Below are 24,628 nucleotides of genomic sequence, written 5' to 3' on the forward strand. Positions count from 1 at the left end.
TGTACGTCAGGTCACAGTTATGATTGGTAAGGTTATTTTGGGTTAAGTTAGAAATTGGGGGTCTGGGGGAGTGGAGCCTCACAGTTACACTTCCAGGTCAGAATTGGAGACAATTTTGGTTTCAGTTTCCTCAATATTTGTTGCTTTTCAATTGAAAACGGTTGTAGTAACCTTTTTTTTGTGATTCTCAACTTGGAAGTTGAAAAAACATTTTTTTAGCGTTTCCACAAAATAGACTGGTTAATTTCGTTCAATGGCTATCCGCAGCTTTCCACTTCTCAATATTAGACACAAGTTCTAGAAAAAAAGAACCATATGACTTCATATCATTTATTGTACAAATCAATATTAATGGAGTAACTCACAAATTTCTATGCGTATATTTCTATTCCCGCTATGCTTACCCGAGGCTATACTCCTCACTTAGAATCACTTTGTCTCCTCCTCGCAACCCAAGAACCTTGTAGGGCAGGGTAGAGTAGAGTAGGTTAGGTTAGGTTAGGTAGGTTAGGTAGGTTGGTTCCTTTGGTATGATAATAGTTTTTTGTGTTTTCTGGTGTTTTATTCGAATTTGACCTCAATATTTGTTCAAATTAGCTGTTTCTATTATATATATATATATATATATATATATATATATATATATATATATATATATATATATATATATATATATATATATGCAAAATCAGCTAATTTACACATGAAATGAAGGTAAAAATTTAATAAAACACCAAAAAAACAGTAAATTATTCTTTATGCACTGGTCTTTCTCTCGCTGTTATTAATGTGTTTAGAAAATTCGAAGACCTTTTTCTTCTTTGATATTTCAGCCGGATATTAAGGATAACCGAGATATTGCGCTCAGTCACAAGTGTCGCCGTGTCTTATTTACCTTGAGGAGATGTTATCTGCATTTCAAGCATGGGCAATATTGATTGACGTCATCCAGTCGTGACCAATGATGCATGGATATCATCACGCGAATTTTTTTCGACCAATCATATTTGATTATTTTTCAAAGGAAGCAGCCTGGGTAATTTCGTTGACCAGTCTCACAATGGCCGTGGCGAAGGTTGGTTGTCATTTGTGCTCCTACGACTATTTTAAGTTTATTGCCGAGTTTTACGAGAAAGAGGATTAGTCTATCAAATTCTAACGTATCCCTGGTCCTTCCACTTCTAACTAAGGTATTGTGCTTTTGGACATGACATGCCCCAAAGTTTTTAAGTACTGAAACATTTAGGTTAGTTTAAGCTAGGCCTACTGGGGATGGAGCCCCCCCGGCTAGGGGGTTAGGTTAGGTTTTGTTAGATTAGATGATTCGTTTTCTCCTCCACCCAAAAACCCCGATTTATCAGGCTCTCCCCCCATTATTGTTGGGGGCAAAAACTAGTTATTTCCGGCGGAAATGAATATCAAATTCGCTTGAAACTCACCAAATATCATAGCAAAAACATATTTTTAATATCCAAACAAAAACAGGTGCAGAAGTGAAAAATTACCCCCAAAACTATTCTCGTACAAAAACCTGAGGACAGCCACTGGACGAATATTTACCAAGACTCTCCATTGCATTACGCATCAAATATTGAGCAAAATGAGACCAAAACTATCCGCCAAATATTTACAGACATTTTTACTGAATTAATATTATAATTATTATTATTACTATTATTTTATTATGCTGAGCCTCACCCAAAGTGGTGCAACATACTGTAAATGTTATTGGCCTTAATTTCTTAAATTACTTTCCCAAAACAGCCATCACAAATCATTTTATATTCTTTTTACTTCACCGAGTAGCATTAACTCTCCCTCAGGTGAGAAACAGATCCTTCAACTCACACTCTGGTCAGCTCGGCCTCCTTCCCTTTAACCCATGACAAGAGTAAACAGACACCATTCGTATTAAATAAAATTAATGATAAATACATATTTTTATTTCATATGTATCTTAAATCATAAATAAAATAAGAAATTTTACTATTAAATAAAATTGAATTTATAATCTACATCAATTATTAGATAAAATATTTCCCCGCTGGTGAACGCGTCGTCTTCCTCGCCTTGCTTAACTACAGTACAAGTGACGCACCAAACTATTGTATCTCCTTCCCCGATAAACGACAAGTGCATCACAGTTCACAGTAAACATGGCGAGGATACGGGAGGTAAGCAATTTGTATTTCACCCGCTGTAAACTGATGAGCACATAGAAAAGCTTGTAAAGCCGAGTACCCCGACTCTTTAACGCAAGAGCTTGTGTACAGGCCAAAAGTCTTAAGTTTATTTATCTTTGAATTGAGGTGTAATACATTCTTACATCTTCTCAACATGAATTTACCACTAATGATAATTCTAATTCTGATATACATCTCACAATGTCGTGATCAGCGTTACGCGAAAAAATAAGATAAAAGTGAAGGAAACGATTATCAAAAGTTTATATAAAGGTTATTTTTTTAAATACAACAACGTATTCCTTCAATTTTATTTTATTTCGTGTTTCTCTAACTTCGATCATAAATCACATGCATTGGGCAGGGCATGGAAGAAGGAAGTTGGGGGTAAAACACGGAAAAAAAACTGGGTTAATATTCGTCCATTGGCTGTCCGCAGGTTCCCGCCACCTTTACCTGAGGCTATACTCCACACTTAAGGTGAGTTGTCTCCTCCTTTCCTCCTCCTCCTTGTAGATTAGGTTTGGTAGGTTGGTTGGTTACTTTGGAATGAGACTGGGTTTTCTTTTTGTGTATTTTTTTTATATATATTTTTTTTTACCATATTCGCCACTTATCAGCTGTTTATCAAGTGTTAGTACAGGAGGAAACTGGGGACCGGGAAACCTGTGGTGTTTGGTAGGGTCACACTGGATAATACCCTTCTCACGTGTGGTTGGGCCGAGGCTCGAACCCTTGGTGAAAGTGTAGTGGATTTCTCCCCTACAGACGCTGTTTGTCGCTGAGTAGCCGACCCCGCGAATTCCCCAGTGTATGCCTCGTGGTCTGGGTCAACCAGCGCCGCCTTACATGATGGAGGTCAACTACTAAGCCACGCCTACCTCCGCTATTTAAGACCTGACCTCGTGGTGATCGCTCTCTTTCTACCTACACCAACCAGCCAGGAATCAATAAAGGGGATATAGGTAAAGTTCTTATAATATCCGAGCAGGATAGGAGTCGGAGCAACGGATTTAAGTTGGCTAAGTTTAGGCTTAGGAGGGAGATAGGAAGGAACTGGTTCACAAATAGGGTGGTGGACGAGTGGAACAAGCTTAGCAACTTTGTAGTAAGTGCTGGAACGCTGGAAAGTTTCAAAAGGAGGCTGGATAGACTCATGGATAATAGAGAGTGGTAGTAACTCTCGACAGGAGCTGCCATGCACAGGCCAACCGGCCTATTGCAGACTCCTTATTTTCTTATGTTCTTATGTTCATTCTCAAGTGGCGTCCATTGTTCTCGTCTGCTCTGAAACTATAAATATATGATTCCAATATTGTTAACAAGTAAAACACGCTGGAGAATATCATCGGGAGGTTTTAATACTAGGAGATTGAATAAACGTATTCAAGCTCCCTGGTTATAAAACCGTAAATGTTTGATGGGTTTGTCTTTTGTTTTCGATTTAATAGGCTTCACTGTTTCCTAACTTTATAGATCTCCCTGAACGGCCTGAAGGGGACGGGAGCCTATAACCTCGTACGAAAATATGGCGTCATTTTCCATTAGTTATAGCAAGTTATCTGTGTTTGTTGAGGATCAAGACCGCGTTAAAGAACAGTCGGATGCCATCGCTGCACTCTGACGCACCTTAATATTAAGTTAAGTTTCTTTTGCTGGTTAGCAACTTAATATGGTTTAACAACTTTTTATGGCGGGAGTTAGGTAAAGTTAAGTTGGTTAGGTTAGATTAGGAAAATATAAATGAAAGTAATTAATTTATAAAACACAAAGTTAAGAAGTTATTTAATATATACTGAAAGACAAGTTGCATGAGTCCCAATTTAAATGTCAACAAGATACAATAAGTCGCACTGAAAGTCAGACTGGGTAATTCTCAATCTGTCTTTAGATATGATAAAGAATTACGATCATTCATACCAGAAAACAAACTGGGTAAGTCACAGTTTAGTGAGTCATGGAAAATATACAAGAAATTAAGCTTAAGACAAATAGGATAATCTCAATTTGAAACATTAATACAATATTTACAATTAAGTGGTGACTGATTACGTGCTTTTGTGAGGGTGAGAGGCCAACACCTTCACTCACTGTCACTGCTGCCCAAAAGAAATGGACAGTGGAGTAATGTACTGTATCCACCACGAATTTCTGAGAAATTAGGATCACATTTATCACGTGTTGTATTAAATTTGAACCTTGGAGAATCTGGGTCCACTATTCGGTAGTTATTTTTTTATTTTTTTTCCTGTATGGGCAGCCTATCACTTGTCGGGTACAGATACGATTAGTGTCAAACATTGAGAATCACGCCAGCTTAAGGGATGAGTGTTTCTAAATTATCCTGTACCTGCACTTAATTATCACAGAATACGTTGAAGGTCAGCAATTTTTTAGATGTAGGTAAAAAATCACACTGGATAATATCCAGTAATTATATTATAGGTACTGCAGCCATATTGACGGACTGTGTTCTTAATGGTTACGTTATAGGGTAGGTTAGGTCTGGTTAAGTTAAATTAGGCGCATTAGGCTGTCTGTTGGTATAATAGGCATCTACGTTTCACATAATTATACGGCTGCCGTACCTGTATGATGAGTACTGCATATTTACATTCTCAATTTTATCTTTTGCACCAAAACTGTGAGTTAAAAGAAAAAAAAACAAGTTTTATCCATGTTAGGAAAGGTATCAACAGTTACACTAACAAAATTGGACTCAGGTTGACCTTTAAACTCTGGAAAATACAGAACTCATTGACAGATGTCAGTGAAAGACACCTCGGGTATAATTCACGTGAACTTGATATTTCTTTGTCCGTGAGCTGAATCAGAAACATTTCAGGTAAATTATTCTTTAGAAATGAAAGGTTGGGGGAAAATTTTGTGTTCAGAAAGACCCATTGTTTAACACAGGGTTGAACGAAATTATTAATCATTTATTTTCGTATAATATGAATCCTATAGTTTTCTCGTTCATTTCTATAGGTTTCTCGTGGATAAAAGTAAGACATGTTGAAGAAGACACTCCCACTCAGCTTGTATGATAAATGATTCAGTTGTAACGGAACCTTCCCTCATTGCCAACCACTTCAATGAATATTTTATTTATGTTGGCAAAAATTTTGCAGAGAGCATCCCTGATCACCATGAGGAATTTAGAGCCTACCTGAAAAACAGACAGCAAACTGAGCTGTTATTATCCCGGTCACAGCCGGTGAATTACTGGCCATCATAGAAATGTCCAAAGATGCAGCAGCAGGCGAAGACAATATACCAATGAGCATCATTAAGAAAATAGCCCACTTATTACTACCTGTTCTCCTAACATTTGTAACTCCTTCACTAGTGGTGTCTTTCCGGATAAACTGAAAATTGCTAAAGTTCACACAGCATATAAAAAATCTGGGGACAAAGGTCTCTTCAAGAATTACCGCCCCATATCAGTCCTCCCAGCCTTGAGTAAGATACTGGAGAAGCTAGCATGTAGTGGACTAAATTCCTTAATTACTACTAAAATTATAAGACGAAATTTTTCTGTCTCGGGCGATACTTCACAATAGTCTTGTTCCCTGTTCTGGTTAATCTCTTCCCCAGCTGAGAAAGAGCGCTCTACTGATGCTGCCGTAAAATTTCGGGAGGGAGAATCCTCGCCATAAATATCCCTTTGAAGTAAATAAAAAGTTACTACGCCTCAAACATTGATTCTTCCTTACTGACTTTTTAATCATTCCCTCACCTCTTACCTCTTCTCTGACTACTAACTTGTTCGTAAACTGACGCAATATTAAAACAGCCGAAATTCTTAATTACACTTCATATCACAGTCTTCAGAATGTTAATTCTCACCTTTAGTTGTGTACTTTGTTATACAGTAAATCACATTTTCTAGTGTATTTAGCCATACACTAACACCACATAATGCGCCTGGCAGTCGACTACACTGATTAATGAGAGGTGTAGTGTAAGCGACGAACACACGTGAGCGGCTGGCCGTGGCAACGAATGCGTGTTAAATCTGGTATTTACTTGTAATGGAACCTCTGTGGAGTTAAATAAAATCGATAAACCCGATAACACTACCTGATAAAACCGATAGACCCAATAACACTACCTGATACGACAGACCGTAAACGTGAGACTGATAATAAAAAGATAGAAGGTGACGTGTAGTGAACGACCCTTGGACTTGACCTAAAAACATATCCTCGTCCACAATGATCCGTGCTGTCGGTCTCGTATTCCTGATGACTGCTTATTATTCCTGTTTACCCGAGACTGGTCATGGGTTTAGGTATACAATGCCTAACTTAGATGTACCACGAAACTGGTGGTAAAAAGTGCTTCACAAATAATACTTAAGGCATACTGTACCCCGATGAGTTGTCAGTCTCTTTTATTCAGGTGGAATCTTCACCAAATCCCATATTTGTTGACGCCATTCCAAAGCAAGTTAATAACGATTCGATAGTACCACCAATTACAGAGCCTGTGAATTGGTATGGTAATGGGATAGTGAAATACTGAAATACTGAAACACCACACCACACATTTCCCAGTCCCCAGTTTCCTCCTGTACTAACACTGGATCGACCGCCCAAACGGCTAGTAAGCTGATAAGTGGCGAATATGATAAAAAAAAGCCTGTTTACTTTAGTAGTGGGTAATTACGATAGAGATGAATGATCTGAAATATATTTTGTGCACACCTGTGAAAAGTATATCCAGCTTAAGCCAAATTTCTGTATACTATACTGTATTAGTATAATATATAGTTTTCTTCTTATTTCTCGCCTATTGTTATTTTAAGAGGATTAATACGATGATTAACACAGTATGCTTAGTCGAGTTAACCTGCTAAGGATATCCCACAGAGACGCAGAAGTACAGCACAGAGGTCGAGAGCTTCTGCGGATAGATGGTTGATATCACACGAGATTAGCGCAGCAGTAAACAGATAACAAGTGTGCGTGACGTTATCTGTCGATTTAATGAAGTTAACTGCGATAGATTACGCAAATCCTGTGTGTAAGGGATTATGTGTGGCTGTATTTTATTCATCCGTGAAACAAGTAAACGACGTGTATACTTGTTGACAAAGAATTTCTATCTGCGTGAGTTTAAAAAATGATGTAAAATGTATCACCTGAACATTAGCCCCCTTAACTAATTTCACCTGACTAATAAGCACCCTAACGCTACCTTGGGGATTTAGAATAGGTTAGCGTTAGGGTGTTTAATCAGCAGGTAAAATAAGCTGGGGTGTCTAAACTTCAGTTGATCGGTATTAACTAATATGAGTTTCTTATTCATGGACATAAATGAGTTTTATTATTTTCATGTTTTCTGTTCCTGGTGTTAGACGGCCACATACCCCGAAGCCCAGCTTGACAGGCGTTTGTTTGCCCGTCATACAATAGTTTATTTGTACTCAGCTGTGCCATTGTGAGTCGAGCATTGACATGGTGGAATTAGGGAGGATCGAGCCAAGGAGGTTTAATACAGGATATTAAACCTCCTTGGATCGAGCCGAGCTATGATGGGAGGGAGGGTCGGGTCAGATCAGTGTAGAGTTGGTCAGATTGAGTCAAGGCGGGGCTTGTCGCGTAGAGTAAGGGCTGGTCGTTGCTAGGCACAGAGGGGCGGGGTGAGTTGTTGCTGGGCAGAAAGGGGAGGGGCGGGTCGTTACTCGACATATGGAGTGGGGCGAGACTAGTGAGGGAGGAAAGGTGAGTGGCCGAAGGGGGGAGGAGGGAGGGTGGGGGTTATATGGTGGCGCCAGCAGGGAGTGCATTCCCCTCCACCTTTCCCTCCCTCACCTGCTCTCTTTCTCGTTTGATCTTTCTCACTCCCTCTCTTGTACCCTCTCATCCCCTTTCATCTTACGTATAATATTCCCTCTTCCCTCTCACTTTATCCCTCGCTCGCCAGATGGTTCTTCGGCTTCCTTCAGGGTCGCCTGCAGAAGGACTACTGTGTGACTGGCGATCAACAACCTACACCGACACACGGCGGGTCACTCACCCTCTGGCTATGATCAGCAGTGCTATGGATGACGGTCAGAAACGACTGAAATACGTAGATTGTGTCACCACCTACGAATCTTACCTGGTCGGATGTTTGTTTGAAGACAACACGTACAGCAGACCACACCACCCCCTGCAGCAGACCACATCACACCCTACAGCAGACCACACCACACCCTACAGCAGACAACACCACACCTTACAACATACCACACCACACCCTGAAACATACCACACAGCATCGACAACAAGCAATATGGTGGTGAACATGATGCCAGGTCATGCATTTTACTGCAGCTAAAACACCTTTGATCTACCCGGATATGAATATGGATGGTACCAGCATACCTGTAGTGAACCGCTGTACTGTGCAATGCTGGGCGTCACAGACGGAGGGACAGTAGGCAGTGCACAACCATCCCTTGAGCCACCCGCACCTCCTTACCAAATTTCAGTTTTATCTTTAAAACTGAGGAAATACATAAGGAAAACAGAGACTGACAGACAGGCAATGGATCTTATATAATGTATACAAATAAGGGTAAAAGTAAGCAACTAGTTATTACACATTGCATTATAAGTGTACATCTATGCACGAAGAAAATATGTAAGGTTGTGCGTAATGTGGAAATTGCCTAATGTTGATATTAGGTAATTTTTAATATTGCGCATAACATATACATGCTCTTGTATAGACAAACTTGTATACATATGCAGTCGTTTATATGTGTAGATACACATATACAGGCATTTGGAAAATTATCACTGAGGGATATCCTGAGCAGAGTAAAGTGGGTCCCGTCGGCCTGACTCAGCCTTGTTTTCGGGACACGTAATGTGGCCAGCACTTCACATGGCCGCCTTCACTTACCCATCCGTAAACTTAGGTATCCATTAACAGGAAGTGAAAGTTTTATGCGCTCCCCCGAAGCACCCAACATCCCAACGTAAATAAGACCCTGAACAACATATAATGAAAATATCTACGTAGCTATCATCTGAAGATTAGCCCCCAGCTTATGTCACCTTAAGATTGATCACCCTAGCGTTAGCTTAGACTAACCATCCCTCCCAGATATTGTTCAGGTGTTTAATCATCAGATTAAATTATCTGAGGGGGGGGGGCTAGTCTTCATGTGATCCTTTTCTACTTTAGATTCTCATGAAAACCCCAGTGGTGGGTCCTGAGTCTCACACACCCGTATGTGTTCTTCCTCGCTGCTCACGTGAGGACGCCTCTTACTAATTCACTTAACTCCGACAAATCGAAGTTAGTTCAAGTGTGCATCGAAACATCACTAAGGCTGTACCGCCCACTGGGTGAGTTCTCTGATCACGAATTATAGAGGGAAGGAAATAACGTAGGTGTCTTGGATGTTCAGGCCGGAAGTCTACACCGATGACCTACTTCCTGGGTCACTGTTTATGTATACAGTATGTCTAGGGGGGGGGGCATTCTTGTGGGGGAGGGGGTCTAGTCATGTATGCGGGCTTCTGATTGGCTGCCATATTTGTATATTCAGCACCACTTTCATGTATTATTGTTTGTAATTTAATCATAAATGAGAATATATTCACCAAGGACGGGTTACTGGGAACAAGGTATTAATTCTCATGTGTGGCTGTGGTAATTAATTTTTTCTTTTATCAGACATCTGGCAGTACAAGAACTGGATATTATTTCACAGCTATTGAAAGATATATAAAGTGTATATAAAACGCCGGATAATGATACCGAAGCGAATAATAAAATATATGATTGTGAAATATGTCCCATAGTCCTGATGGAATGGCAGGGATACAGCTCACATATTCCCTGACTCAACGGTTGGTGGTTAAGTCCCTCGGCCATCCTGTGAGTAGGTGGGTCCCCAGTCGACCAAACATCAGAGTGGGCGTCCTTGATATTAAGGTCGGGGACGTGATAGAAGGTAGGGAGAAGTACTGGCCGTGTTGTCCCCATGTGTAGCTGAGGTCCCGTGTTAGTGGACGGGACCAGCCATCCACAACAAGGCTGACCTTCTCAAATGTTCCCCAACTGATGTTCTCTGAGGCTGTACGATTGATGTTCTCTGAGGCTGTACGATTGATGTTCTCTGAGGCTGTACGATTGATGTTCTCTGAGGCTGTACGATTGATGTTCTCTGAGGCTGTACGATTGATGTTCTCTGAGGCTGTACGATTGATGTTCTCTGAGGTGCACGATTGATGTTCTCTGAGGCTGTACGATTGATGTTCTCTGAGGCTGTACGATTGATGTTCTCTGGCTGTGATTGATGTTCTTCTGAGCTGCTGTACGATTGATGTTCTCTGAGACTGTAGATTGATGCGTTCTCTGGAGGCCGTACGATTGATGTTCTCTGAGGCTGATTGATTGATGTTCTCTCTGAGGCTGTACGATTGATGTTCTCTGAGGCTGCATTGACTTCTGAGAGGTTGTGATTGATGTTCTCTGAGGCTGACGATTGAGTTCTCTTGAGGCCAGCGATTGATGTTCTCTAAGGCTTGTACGATTGATTGTTCTCTGAGGTGTACGATTGATGTTCTCTGAGGCTGTACGATTGATGTTCTCTAAGGCTGTACAGGATGTTTCTCTGAGGCTGTACGATTAAGTGTTCTCTAAGGCCTTGCGATTGATGTTCTCTGAGGCTGTGCGATTGATGTTCTCTGAGGATGCACGATTGATGTTCTCTGAGGCTGTACGATTGATGTTCTGGATTGATGTTCTCTGATTGATGTTCTGTACGATTGATGTTCTCTGAGGCTGCACGATTGATGTTCTCTGGAGGCTGCAATAGATTGATGCTCTGAGACCGTACGATTGATGTTCTCTGGAGGCTGTACGATTGATGTTCTCTATTGCGTACTGTACGATTGATGTTCTCCTGAGGCTCTGTACGATTGATGTTCTCTGTTCTCTGAGGCTGTACGATTGATGTTCTCTGAGGCTGTACGATTGATGTTCTCTGGGGCTGATTGATGGTTCGATTGATGTTCTCTGAGGCTGTACGATTGAGGCTGCACGTGTTCTCTGATTATCGATGTTCTGTGAGTACAGCGATTGATGTTCTCTCTGAGGCTGTACGATTGATGCTCTCTGGGGCTGTACGATTGATGTTCTCTGGAGGCTGTACGATTGATGTTCTCTAAGGCGATTGATGTTCTCTGAGGCTGTACGATTGATGTTCTCTGAGGCTATTGATAGGCTTACGATTGATGTTCTCTGAGGCTGTACGATTGATGTTCTCTAAGGCTGTTAGTGTTCTAGATGTGATTGATGTTCTCTGAGGCTGTACGATTGATGTTCTCTGAGGGGCTGTGCCTTGATGTTCTTTGAGGTGTACGATTGATGTTCTCTGAGGCTGTACGATTGATGTTCTCTGAGGCTGTACGATTGATGTTTTCTGAGATTGATGCTGTACGATTGATGTTCTCTGAGGCTGTACGATTGATGTTCTCTGAGGCTGTACGATTGATGTTCTCTGTAATGATTGATGTCTTCTGAGGCTGTACGATTGATGTTCTCTGAGGCTGTACGATTGATGTTCTCTGAGGCTGTACTGTACGATTGATGTTCTCTGAGGCTGTATTGATGTTCTCTAAGATTGATGTTCTCTGAGGCTGTACGATTGATGTTCTCTGAGGCTGTACGATTGATGTTCTCTGAGGTTGCTGTACGCACGATTGATGTTCTCTGAGGCTGGATTGATGTTCTCTTGAGGTACGATTGATGTTCTTTGAGGTTCTGTACGATTGATGTTCTCTGGAGGCTGTACGATTGATGTTCTTTGAGGCTGTTGATGTTCTCTGGATTGATGTTCTCTGAGGCTGTACGATTGATGTTCTCTGGCTGTACGATTGATGTTCTCTGAGGCTGTACGATTGATGTTCTCTGAGGCTGTGATGTTCTCTGGGCGATTGATGTTCTCTGAGGCTCTGAGGCTACGATTGATGTTCTCTGAGGCTGTACGATTGATGTTCTCTGATGTTCTGTACGATTGATGTTCTCTGAGGCTGTACGATTGATGTTCTCTGAGGCTGTACGATTGATGTTCTTGGAGGATGTACGATTGATGTTCTCTGAGGCTGTGTACGATTGATGTTCTCTGAGGCTGTACGATTGATGTTCTCTGAGGCTGTACGATTGATGTTCTCTGAGGCTGTACGATTGATGTTCTGAGGCTGTACGATTGATGTTCTCTGAGGCTGTACGATTGATGTTCTCTGAGGCTGTACGATTGATGTTCTCTGAGGCTGTACGATTGATGTTCTCTGAGGCTGTACGATTGATGTTCTCTGAGGCTGTACGATTGATGTTCTCTGAGGCTGTACGATTGATGTTCTCTGAGGCTGTACGATTGATGTTCTCTGAGGCTGTACGATTGATGTTCTTTGAGGCTGTACGATTGATGTTCTCTGAGGCTGTACGATTGATGTTCTCTGAGGCTGTACGATTGATGTTCTCTGAGGCTGTACGATTGATGTTCTCTGAGGCTGTACAATTGACGTTCTCTGATGCTGTTCGACTGATGTTCTCTGAGGGTGTTCGACTGAAGTTCGATAAGACTCTTCGACTTACGTTCTCAAAAGAGTATTCAACGGAAGTTCTCGGAGTACCTATTAAATCATGTCTCTCTGTCAGTGGCCACGCCCATGATAAGAGACGGAGGCGTGGCCGAGGGGAAGGAGGTGTGACGAACTCTGTTTAACAAGGTCGCTGTACTTGTTGGGGGAGTGATCGAGGTGTTACTACTGTGGTCTGCGTCTTGTCTGGGGTAATGAGTCACCTCTCTCTCTCTCTCTCTCTCTCTCTCTCTCTCTCTCTCTCTCTCTCTCTCCGGCACACAATGCTTGAACTCTATAATGCAAATCCAACCAATTAATAATCGTGCTTGGCTATGTGTGTTGGGGGTGGGGAGGGAGAGGGAGGGAAACATGCTGGCGCCCTCTGAGCATATAAACCCCCTCCTGGAACCCCCTGCACAACACACCGACCTCGGCCTCCGTGCTGTCAACATCTCCCCACGACCCTCCTCTTACCTGGGTTAATTACGTTTGACTCGTGTGTACCTCAGGTAAGACGAGAGAAAACAAAAATGGGAAAAGGAAGTGAGAGAGATTGAAGATTATAAGATAGAGAAATCATTTGAGATTGTGGAAAAGAGAGAAGTATGTTTTGAAAAAGAGGGAAGGCTTACCAAGATAGAGAATGAATTTGAGTGATAGTAAGAAAGAAGGAGAGATAGACATAAGAGAATGCGAAATAGGGAAATAATGAGGAAGAATGTGAGATAAAGGAAACGAGAGAGAAAAGATAATGAGAGAGGGGAAGGCTTTAACCCTTTGATGAGCCCATCGACCCCTCCGAAAGGTGTGGAAATAAACCACCTCAACTCACCTCACCATGATGCTGTGTTACTCATAAACGAGACAATGGATTCACTAGAAACTTACCATCCTCGCTCTACGCCTCCGAGGAATGACACTGTGTAGAATTTTCGTATAGCTGAAGAAAAGACACTTTTTCTCTTTTTTACTGGATTAGCCCACCCAGGCACATCGGGGGCGGCAAAAAATAATAAATAAAAATTAAAATTACAAAAATAAAATAATAATAAAGGGCCATAAATAAATACAAAACTGAAAAAAAAGGATCAAAAGTGGGAAACATTATAATTATGTATGTTGTGTTGTCAATAATAAGAGAAACAGTTGAGACCCTGCAATTGTGTGTAAATGAGGCAGAAAGATAGATCAGCAACCTGGGACTTGGTCACAATTTTCGTGATGCCATATGACAGCAGGGTCTACCATTAGACAATACATTATGCTTCCAATATCTTCCCAGGCGGTAGTACCTCCCTGTTTGATAGCTGCCTACTACCTACTGACCCATCCTCTAAAAAAATGGTCATCTTTTGAACAATGTTAAGAATTATTTTGGAGAGGCAGATACGTAAATACCAAGTGTGTGTGTGTGTGTGTGTGTGAGATGTACCGTAAACAACGAGTAAATGCACCTGATGTAACTTGACCGGTGTATGTGTAACCCAACAGGGCCCTGGAGCAGATCAGCCACCAGTGTTTGTCTTAAGTATTTTGAGTTGTGGCTCATTATGTTTCCATGGCAACGGCGGATCCAAGAGTCTTACAGTGACATGTGTGTAAATGTCAGGACAGTGTTGGTGACATGACAGTGTGTGTGTGAAGGAGAAGTTTTGGTCACTTAAGTAATAAGACCTTCAACACTACACCTATAATTGTAACTCAACTCACTACATTAGACTGACCTTTGACCAGCGCAGAGTTACACTGGTTACAATAAACAGCCAGGGGGATCGGTGGTAGAAGCGGTACCGTTCTTGCCTCGCAAGCGAGATGTCACGGGTTCGATTCCCGGACCGGTGGAAGTTGTTTGGACTTACTTCCTTGCCCCCATTAGTCCCTGTTCACCTAGCAGCACAGTTGGTACCTGGTGTAAGTCGAAAGTTGCGAATGCGTATTCAGGGACAAGTTGTTGGAGCTTCCAATAACTTCATGACATAAAACCACTGACTCTTCAGGCTTCTACGCCCTTAACTCATGAGACATAAAGGCAAGCATGAACTTAGCATGCTTCCCCGTTGGGCGCTGTAAACGCTTCTGCGCTTCACCTTACACAAGGATGTAGGGGAGTGCCCAATAAATAATAAAAATAAATAAAAAATAAAAATAAACAGACAGACAGACAACAACTTAGGATTTATGTATACAGGTAAGTCAGGATAACAATAATAATAATTATGATAATATATCTATTTAATATTCTATTATTATTATTATTACTTCTATTATTACTAAAAACCAAGCGACATTATTAATCACTATTCATGTCGCAGGCAGCATCGGCCGTCCCCACTCCAGCGTGAAGCAGTGCCATGCGGGCGTACCTTGGTGTGGTGTTGGCGGTGTGGGCGTGCGTGGGCGGTGCTCAGAGGTCCTCAGACCCCAACGACATACCCTCCAACATGAACAGACCCATAATGGACTCGTCCAAATTGCCTGACATACCCTTGGGCAATCCTGAGTCAGTAAGTGGATGGATGGATGGGTAGATAAGTGGTTGAGTGGATGGATGGAAGGGTAGATTGTTGAGTGGATGGATGGATGCGTGGAGGGTTAAGTGGGTGGATAAATGGATGGTTAGGTGAGTGGGTAAATATTCCGTGAACTAAATAATACAGGTGTTCTTGCTATGTTTATAAAAATAAATGCTAGTGTGGGTTAAATGGGAACGCCAAGCACTGTTGATTGCTTACTCCGGCGATGTTGTGTTGGGGTTATGATCCTTTTTCCCTACCTCTCCCTTCACCCTCCACCCCCCTAAGACCCTTCCCCCAACTGCCACCTCTCTAACACCCTCCAACACGCCACCACCGCACCCCTCCAACAACCCTCCCCCACCCCACCACCGTAAGTTATGACATGTTTGTGGATTATTTATTTATTTATTTGCAGATGAAGACAGACACCCTTGCAGAGCCATTGGATGAGGAGGACTTTAACTACGAGCTTCCCATGAGTGAGTCTCTCTCAGATAATTAAGTCCCCCTTCTGGTCTATTTTTAGTTCATGGTCTCAGATTAATAAGTCCTCATCACGATTCCCTGTGGACATTCCTCTCTCCTGGACACTCAAAACTTAACCTCAGCCTCCTCCTCGGGGCCCTGACGTCTGTTCTTGTTCCACTACAGGTGACGCCATAGCCTCCCACAGCGCATTCGACCCTATCTTCATGGCGGGGCTGTTCGAGGGTGACATCCAACTAGCGTCCGAATCTGACCTAGCCAGTATACTACTGGGAGGACCGAGACAGGTATAGTACAGGTCCATATTAGTCCTGGCTCCGCAACATATCCCGGAAAAAAATTATTTACGTGGAATTTTACAGTTTGTGATGATTACACGACTAATTCAGGACAACAATAAAAAACAAATTGGATAGAAATTTAATTTCCGGGGCTTTAATTCAGTAGCCGCCATTTTTCAGGTACATGCGTCAGGTGCTCACAGGCCTAAGAAAAATACAAGAGTTGTATTAGTTTCATTAACATCATGGGTGTGATTCCGATATGAGAGCGACAAATTGTAGTTGATAATGTTTGTGTTTTGTTGTATATTTATTTGCCATTTCTATAATAGGCACACTGCTTGTCACCATAAAACAGATAAGACTATGTTTCTGTGTTACTCAGAGAAGCGGTATAGCTGACCAGCACAAACGGTGGCCCAACGCACGTATCCCCTACGTCATCTCCAACTCCTTTGGTAAGATGGAAAAATGTCCATTATATATATATATATATATATATATATATATATATATATATATATATATATATATATATATATATATATATATATATATATATATATATATATATATATATATATATATATATATATAGGCTGATGAAAGAAAGAAACACGAAGTTCGTGTTTTCTTCTTTCCTTGTGGTTATCAGCATATACCTAGATCACGCGCACCTACAGTGATTTACTTTTATATATATATATATATATATATATATATATATATATATATATATATATATATATATATATATATATATATATATATATATATATATATATAGTTTTTGTTAGTAATGCTCGTGATGACCCCATCCCCTCCCTCTCCCTCTCCCCTCTCCCTCTCCCCCTTTTCTCCCTCTCCCCCCTTTTCTCCCTCTACCTCCTTTTCGCCCTCCCCTCCCCTTCTTCTCCCTCTCCCTCTCCCACTTCCCCGCCTCCTCAGCTTATTTCACCTGAAAATTAAGCAACCTAACCAAATCTAACCTGACATTACAGGTACACAGTTCATCATAAATATGGACAATGCAGGTATACATTTCATCATGTACAGCCTGTACATAGATAATGAGTGTACAGTATACATTAGAATATATATATTTTATATACCTGCAGTAGTATATATAATTATCTTATCATAAGTTACCTGTAGTGTAGAGCATTGCGAGTGAGTAATCCATGCTGACCTTCCCCAGATAAATTAGGGCGGGCCACCATCGCTACTGCCATAAAGAATTTCCAACAGCTCACCTGTATCCGGTTTGTGGCAAGGACCAGTGAGACTGACTACGTCCATTTTATCAAGGGTGACGGGTAGGTGATGATGGTGGTGGTGGTGGTAACCTATTTTAGAGAGAGTCGATGTCCTTACTCTAGGATGGAGAGAACCCCCACAGTCCCAATGTGGAAAATTCTTTAGTTCTAGTGTGAAAAGCCTCATAGTTCTAGTGTGGACAACCTCATAGTTCTAGTGTGGAGAACTTCATAGTTCTAGTGTGGGCAACCTCATAGTTCTAGTGTGGACAACCTCATAGTTCTAGTGTGGACAACCTCATAATTCTAGTGTGGACAACCTCATAGTTCTAGTGTGGACAACTTCATAGTTCTAGTGTGGACAACCTCATAGTTCTGGTGTGGAGAACCTCATAGTTCTAGTGTGGACAACCTCATAATTCTAGTGTGGACAACCTCATAGTTCTAGTGTGGACAACTTCATAGTTCTAGTGTGGACAACCTAATAGTTCTAGTGTGGACAACCTCATAGTTCTAGTGTGGAGAACTTCATAGTTCTAGTGTGGACAACCTAATAGTTCTAGTGTGGGCAACCTCATAGTTCTAGTGTGGACAACCTAATAGTTCTAGTGTGGGCAACCTCATAGTTCTAGTGTGGACAACCTCATAGTTCTAGTGTGGAGAACTTCATAGTTCTAGTGTGGACAACCTAATAGTTCTAGTGTGGCAACCTCATAGTTCTAGTGTGGACAACCTCATAGTTCTAGTGTGGACAACCTCATAGTTCTAGTGTGGAGAACTTCATAGTTCTAGTGTGGACAACCTAATAGTTCTAGTGTGGGCAACCTCATAGTTCTAGTGTGGACAACCTAATAGTTCTAGTGTGGGCAACCTCATAGTTCTAGTGTGGACAACCTCATAGTTCTAGTGTGGAGAACTTCATAGTTCTAGTGTGGACAACCTAATAGTTCTAGTGTGGACAACCTCATAGTTCTAGTGTGGACAACCTCATAGTTCTAGTGTGGAGAACTTCATAGTTCTAGTGTGGACAACCTCATAGTTCTAGTGTGGAGAACTTCATAGTTCTAGTGTGGACAACCTCATAGTTCTAGTGTGTGGACAACCCTATAGTTCTAGTGTGGACAACTCATAATTCTAGTGTGGACAACTCATAGTTCTAGTGTGTGGACAACCCTCATAGTTCTAGTGTGGACAACCCCATAGTTCTAGTGTGGAGAACTTCATAGTTCTAGTGTGGACAACCTCATAGTTCTAGCAAGTGTGGACAACTTCATAGTTCTAGTGTGACAACCTCATAGTTCTAGTGTGGACAACCTCATAGTTCTAGTGTGGACAACTCATAGTTCTAGTGTGGACAACCTCATAGTTCCCAGTGGACAACCTCATAGTTCTAGTGTGTGTGGACAACCCTCATAGTTCTAGTGTGGACAACTTCATAGTCTCTAGTGTGGACAACCTCATAGTTCTAGTGTGTGGACAACTCTATAGTTCTAGTGTGACAACCTCTATAGTTCTAGTGTGACAACCCTATAGTTCTAGTGTGGACAACCTCATAGTTCTAGTGTGGACAACATCATAGTTCTAGTGTGGACAACCTCATAGTTCTAGTGTGGACAACCTCATAGTTCTAGTGTGGACAACCTCATAGTTCTAGTGTGGACAACCTCATAGTTCTAGTGTGGACAACCTCATAGTTCTAGTGTGGACAACCTCATAGTTCTAGTGTGGACAACCTCATAGTTCTAGTGTGGACAACCTCATAGTTCTAGTGTGGACAACTTCATAGTTCTAGTGTGGACAACCTCATAGTTCTAGTGTGTGTGGACAACCCTCATAGTTCTAGTGTGGACAACTTCATAGTCTCTAGTGTGGACAACCTCATAGTTCTAGTGTGTGGACAACTCTATAGTTCTAGTGTGACAACCTCTATAGTTCTAGTGTGACAACCCTATAGTTCTAGTGTGACAACCTCATAGTTCTAGTGTGGACAACTTCATAGTTCTAGTGTGGACAACCTCATAGTTCTAGTGTGGACAACCTCATAGTTCTAGTGTGGACAACCTCATAGTTCTAGTGTGGACAACCTCAGTTCTAGTGTGTGTGGACAACCTCATAGTTCTAGTGTGGACAACCTCATAGTTCTAGTGTGGACAACCTCATAGTTCTAGTGTGGACAACCTCATAGTTCTAGTGTGTGACAACCCTATAGTTCTAGTGTGGACAACCTCATAGTTCTAGTGTGTGGACAACCTCATAGTCTCTAGTGTGGACAACCATAGTTCTAGTGTGACAACCTCATAGTTCTAGTGTGGACAACCTCATAGTTCTAGGTGTGGACAACCTCATAGTTCTAGTGTGGACAACCTCATAGTTCTAGTGTGGACAACCTCATAGTTCTCAGTGTGGACAACCTCATAGTTCTAGTGTGGACAACCTCATAGTTCTAGTGTGGACAACCTCATGTTCTAGTGTGACAACCTCTACAGTTCTAGTGTGGACAACCTCATAGTTCTAGTGTGTGACAACCTCATAGTTCTAGTGTGGACAACCTCATAGCTCCTAGTGTGGACAACCCTCATAGTTCTAGTGTGTGGACAACCTCATAGTTCTAGTGTGGACAACCTCATAGTTCTAGTGTGGTCAACCCCAGTTCTAGTGTGGACAACCTCATAGTTCTAGTGTGGACAACCCTCATAAAGTTCTAGTGTAACACAACCTCATAGTTCTAGTGTGACAACCTCATAGTTCTAGTGTGTGGACAACCTCTACAGTTCTAGTGTGTGGACAACCTCATAGTTCTAGTGTGGACAACCTCATAGTTCTAGTGTGGACAACCTCATAGTTCTAGTGTGTGGACAACCTCATAGTTCTAGTGTGTGGACAAACCTCATAGTTCTAGTGTGTGGACAACCTCATAGTTCTAGTGTGGACAACCTCATAGTTCTAGTGTGGACAACCTCATAGTTCTAGTGTGGACAACCTCATAGTTCTAGTGTGGACAACCTCATAGTTCTAGTGTGGACAACCTCATAGTTCTAGTGTGGACAACCTCATAGTTCTAGTGTGGACAACCTCATAGTTCTAGTGTGGACAACCTCATAGTTCTAGTGTGGACAACCTCATAGTTCTAGTGTGGACAACCTCATAGTTCTAGTGTGGACAACCTCATAGTTCTAGTGTGGACAACCTCATAGTTCTAGTGTGGAGAACTTCATAGTTCTAGTGTGGACAACCTAATAGTTCTAGTGTGGACAACCTAATAGTTCTAGTGTGGACAACTTCATAGTTCTAGTGTGGACAACCTCATAGTTCTGGTGTGGAGAACTTCATAGTTCTAGTGTGGGCAACCTCATAGTTCTAGTGTGTGACAACCCCATAGTTCTAGTGTGGACAACCCTCACAGTTCTAGTGAACAACCTCATGTCTCCAGGTGTGTAACAACCCCAGTTCTAGTGCACAACCTCATAGTTCTAGTGTGACAACCCTATAAATTTAGGTGTGGACAACCCCATAGTTCTAGTGTGACAACCCTCATAAATTTAGTGTGGACAACCCACAGACCTAGGCAGACAACCTCATAGTTCTAGGTGTGACAAACCCTCATAGTTCTAGTGTGACAACCCCATAGTTCTAGGTGTGACAACTCACAGTTCTAGTGTGACAACTTGTGTTCCCAGTGTGGACAACCCATAGTCTAGGTGTGTGTGACAACCCTCATAGGTTCTAGTGTGTGGACAACCTCATAGTTCTAGTGTGGACAACCTCATAGTTCTAGTGTGGACAACCTCATAGTTCTAGTGTGGACAACCTCATAGTTCTAGTGTGGACAACCTCATAGTTCTAGTGTGGACAACCTCATAGTTCTAGTGTGGACAACCTCATAGTTCTAGTGTGGACAACCTCATAGTTCTAGTGTGGACAACTTCATACAGTAGTTGTAATAAGCTCCTCAGACATGTGTTTGTACTGATAAAGTTGTTGGTGGTGATGGGGTCAGCAGGTCCTGTACATAGACTGTCACGTGTGTCACAAGACCTCGTAAGTTACCTTTTAAGTGGATGAACATTTTATATTAGTGATCATGGGTATTTGTCCTGATCTTTCCATAGGTGTTCGAGCTCTGTGGGGCGCGTGGGCGGAGGTCAAGCAATATCCATCGGGATGGGATGTGGTTATGTTGGGATTGTTATGCACGAGATAATGCACGCTGTCGGCTTCTGGCATGAACATTCCCGACCAGACCGTGATAAACACATCTCCATCAAGTGGGCCAACATTAAGCCAAACATGGAGTACAATTTTCATGCCTACACGTGGGAGAAAGTTAAAAGCTTCGGTATTTCATATGATGTTGGTAAGTCTTCCCGTTTTGATATTAATTGTTTATTTGTAGTCTATCTAATAGTCTTCCTGTTTTTCTAAAGTGGTTGCGCATATAATCATAACTAATATTTTCCCCCTTTCTCCAGTACGTTTTCCCTTCTTCAGTGACAAACAAAATTAGGGAATATTTAAGAGGAACTTTTGCTACAGGTGTCGTTAAGGTTATCAGCTGAGCCCGTGGTAAATTGATATTGTATTACATAGCGGTAAACCCTCTTCTATCTCCACCTGCCATGCCTTCTTCATCACAGGTCCTTCGTTAAAAGTCTCCTGCTGGTGTTAGGCTTTTTCGGTGACTGTTCTCCACTTCCTGTCGCTGGCCCAGTGGATAGTGTCCCTGACTTATGAACAGTGGACATTGTCATCTCACTAGACCCTTATGTTAAACGTTAATCTTTTCGTTCTCTTCTTTTCTCAGGGTCCATTATGCATTACGGTTATACCGCCTTCAGTAAGGACGGCAACAACACCATCGAGCCGAGGCGGAATCAGAAGGGTGTCGAAATGGGCCAGAGAGAAGATTTATCAAACGTAAGGGAAACTTTTTTGTTTACAATCTTGCTAATAATGACTAAGATATTATAGTCAGTTGGAACTGGATACAAATTCTTTCAAAATATCATCAAACAGTAGTGGACGCAGCTGTGGATCCTGTTGTTACCATACTGATATACAACTCGTATATTACATGATACTATTGAAAGGAAGTAGATGACGAAAAGTTGTGTCAAAACAGTTGTATTAATGTTTGGTGCTCATGAAACATAGTATGTACTTGAGACAGATGGTAGTAATCGAACAATGATTCTAATGAGAGAATGAAATATTGATAAGTCACTTTAAACATTTAGTAAGGCTGTACAGTACTTAAGAATAATCTATGTGTGCACTTCTTTGGTGTATATGGAATTGTATATATTATGATCTCTATTGTTTTTTCCTCGTGTTTTAGTGTATTTATTTTCCTTGTAGGTCTAGTCTTCTTTACACACACTCATTCCTCCCTATATCTAACTGGCTTCAGAATACGTGACTCCCTAAAGCCAGCATAACAATGAGTGTTTGGTCGGGGACTCACTACCTTTCCCCTCACTATTGGATGAAACTGAGCTGTTGGGCTGGAACTGAAGAATTAATTGACCCAAGGTGATGGTAGTTTACAAACTAACCAAACGATGGGTGGTGTGAGAGAGATAGAGAACAAGACTCCTCACCCCACAGTGGGACCTGTCGCGTTTAATGTCCGTCTTTTTCCCATTAGATAAAAGTTCAAAGAAAAGACACAAACACAACATCTATGAATCTCGAACTGTGCTTTTGTTTTGTGAATTGACTATAATCTTTTATTTACTCAACTATTGCCCATACACTAACCTTGATGATGTACCGTGTGTGTGTGCGTGAGTTTTGTCGGTAAGCTAGGAATATTTACATTGTTTTGTTTTTCTTACAGTCTGACAAGAAGAAAATTAATGCGATGTACTGTAAAGGGACCCCAGTTGGTGTCTCCACAAGCCCATCCAGTAAGCCAGATGATATATGGACTGTATGTTTGTACAAAATGTGTTTTTATATACAACAAATTGACCATCATCACTAAAGCTCATAATTTATTCAACGTATTCTGACCATCATCACTGTCATCTTGCAGAGTTTTGTGATGACACCAACGGGTACTGTGATGAATGGGCGTTGCTGGGGGAATGCAAAAAGAATCCTGTCTTCATGGAGGTGTCATGCTGCCTCTCGTGTCGCAAGGCAAAGCAGAATGATGGTAAATCTATAACAGTCTTTTAAAGCCCCAAACAATAAATTTAATTATATGTCATTTATCATCACTATCACCACCATCATGTAGTTCATCATCACTCTCACCACCATGTACTTCATCATCACTATCAGCACCATCATGTAGTTCATCATCACTATCACCACTATCAAGTACTTCCTTCACCATCACTACCACTAAATGCCATGTCTTTCACCATCACCACCAACCAGCATACCCTCCCCCTCCCCTCCCACTATCTTCACCATCACCACCAACCAGTATACCCTCCCCCTCCCCTCACTTCACCATCATCACCTAACCTAACCTAACCAATATTACGTCACAGTTTTAGGATGCAGGGACCAGGAGAAGTATTGTTCCCTGTGGAGTAAGAAGGGGGAGTGTACATCAAACAGTAACTACATGGCCCTCAAGTGTAAGAAGTCCTGTGGTTTATGTCCCAAATCCCGCAGGAATCTTCCCCCAAGTGAGTTAATACCATTCGTCTCAACCCTTACATAGTGTGGACCTTGATGTGCTTGTGAGTCAGTGTAAGTGGAGAGGGGAAAACTGCTCTAGGTATTACTTAGCGGTCCATAAAGTTTTGACACCAAAGTTTATGTCACCTGATGATATTATTAAACACCGTAGCGCCAACCTAACCTAATCTAATCTAACCTACTATGAAATCAAAGTAAAACAATATTAAAACTAATATCTTAATGTAATGATTTGTGGAATGTTTATGTGACGAGCCCCTGTAAATGCACTAGTGAAGGGGACTGTACTTGCTGTAAAACGTGCAGTCGCTGTGGTTAATTTGAACATACTGTATTTAAGAAATGTTTACTTGCTGTATTAAACCTGTAGTGTAGTGTAGACGTGATCACTAACACTGGTTAATATGAGAACTTGAGGATAAACAGTAATTTATAGATACTGTATAAACATATGTCTGTCTCTCTTGCCCTAATATAAACTAACAATGCATCTGATTGTGTTTCATTTTCCTTCTGTGTTTGTAGAAGATTAGACACCCCAACTTATTTAACCTGAAGATTGACCACCCTAACGGTAACCTAATCTAATCTCACTTAACCTAACCTAACACTTCATGTAATGGCACACTTACCTTACCAACACTCACTCAACACAACACC

General features: G+C 41.5%; 3 protein-coding genes across 5 annotated transcripts in view; 1 reads left to right on the plus strand and 2 right to left on the minus strand.

The window, feature by feature from the left end:
• The window catches only part of LOC121877600 (RING finger and transmembrane domain-containing protein 2-like), a 28,936-nt gene extending 22,759 nt beyond the window's left edge, over positions 1-6,177 (minus strand). Inside the window, exon 1 of one of the 2 annotated variants that reach the window (XM_042383401.1) lies at positions 6,033-6,177. The gene's annotated coding sequence lies outside the window, so the exon portion shown is untranslated. Of the gene's footprint in view, positions 1-1,848; positions 1,898-6,032 lie in introns of those variants that run through there. The other variant, XM_042383402.1, reaches the window with a different exon arrangement.
• On the plus strand, positions 2,073-24,160 carry LOC121877601 (zinc metalloproteinase nas-4-like). 2 transcript variants are annotated; one of them, XM_042383403.1, is made up of 12 exons: positions 2,073-2,174; positions 2,623-2,663; positions 15,088-15,279; positions 15,707-15,770; positions 15,943-16,064; positions 16,444-16,516; positions 17,257-17,374; positions 21,424-21,668; positions 22,116-22,228; positions 23,151-23,220; positions 23,349-23,471; positions 23,815-24,160. In XM_042383403.1, the coding sequence occupies exons 3-12, from the start codon at positions 15,127-15,129 to the stop codon at positions 23,988-23,990; spliced, it is 1,257 nt and encodes a 418-aa protein (XP_042239337.1). In that variant the 5' UTR covers positions 2,073-2,174; positions 2,623-2,663; positions 15,088-15,126; the 3' UTR covers positions 23,991-24,160. The 2 variants fall into 2 exon arrangements, with proteins under 2 accessions (XP_042239337.1, XP_042239338.1); XM_042383404.1 differs by lacking the exons at positions 2,073-2,174; positions 2,623-2,663 and adding an exon at positions 13,200-13,284.
• On the minus strand, positions 10,031-13,615 carry LOC121877610 (metacaspase-2-like). Its single transcript, XM_042383415.1, has 5 exons — positions 13,608-13,615; positions 11,723-12,759; positions 11,506-11,691; positions 10,769-11,213; positions 10,031-10,601 (listed from the first exon to the last, which is right to left on the minus strand). The coding sequence occupies exons 1-5, from the start codon at positions 13,613-13,615 to the stop codon at positions 10,031-10,033; spliced, it is 2,247 nt and encodes a 748-aa protein (XP_042239349.1).
• Positions 24,161-24,628: the final 468 nt, after the last annotated feature.

The sequence above is a fragment of the Homarus americanus genome, unplaced genomic scaffold (genome assembly GCF_018991925.1).
Source record: "Homarus americanus isolate GMGI-L3 unplaced genomic scaffold, GMGI_Hamer_2.0 scaffold54332, whole genome shotgun sequence".
NCBI lineage: Eukaryota > Metazoa > Arthropoda > Malacostraca > Decapoda > Nephropidae > Homarus > Homarus americanus.

Coding starts and splice junctions, on each gene's coding strand:
- LOC121877601 (XM_042383403.1), top strand. CDS start 15,127: ATGCGGGCGTACCTTGGTGTGGTGTTGGCGGTGTGGGCGTGCGTGGGC. Junction 15,280..15,706: donor CCTTGGGCAATCCTGAGTCA/GTAAGTGGATGG, acceptor ATTTATTTGCAG/ATGAAGACAGACACCCTTGC. Junction 16,517..17,256: donor CGTCATCTCCAACTCCTTTG/GTAAGATGGAAA, acceptor GACCTTCCCCAG/ATAAATTAGGGCGGGCCACC.
- LOC121877610 (XM_042383415.1), bottom strand. Junction 11,214..11,505: donor CCCCTCAGAGAACATCAATC/GTACAGCCTCAG, acceptor TCAATCGTACAG/CCTCAGAGAACATCAATCGA. Junction 10,602..10,768: donor AGCCTTAGAGAACATCAATC/GTACAGCCTCAG, acceptor TCAATCGTACAG/CCTCAGAGAGAACATCAATC.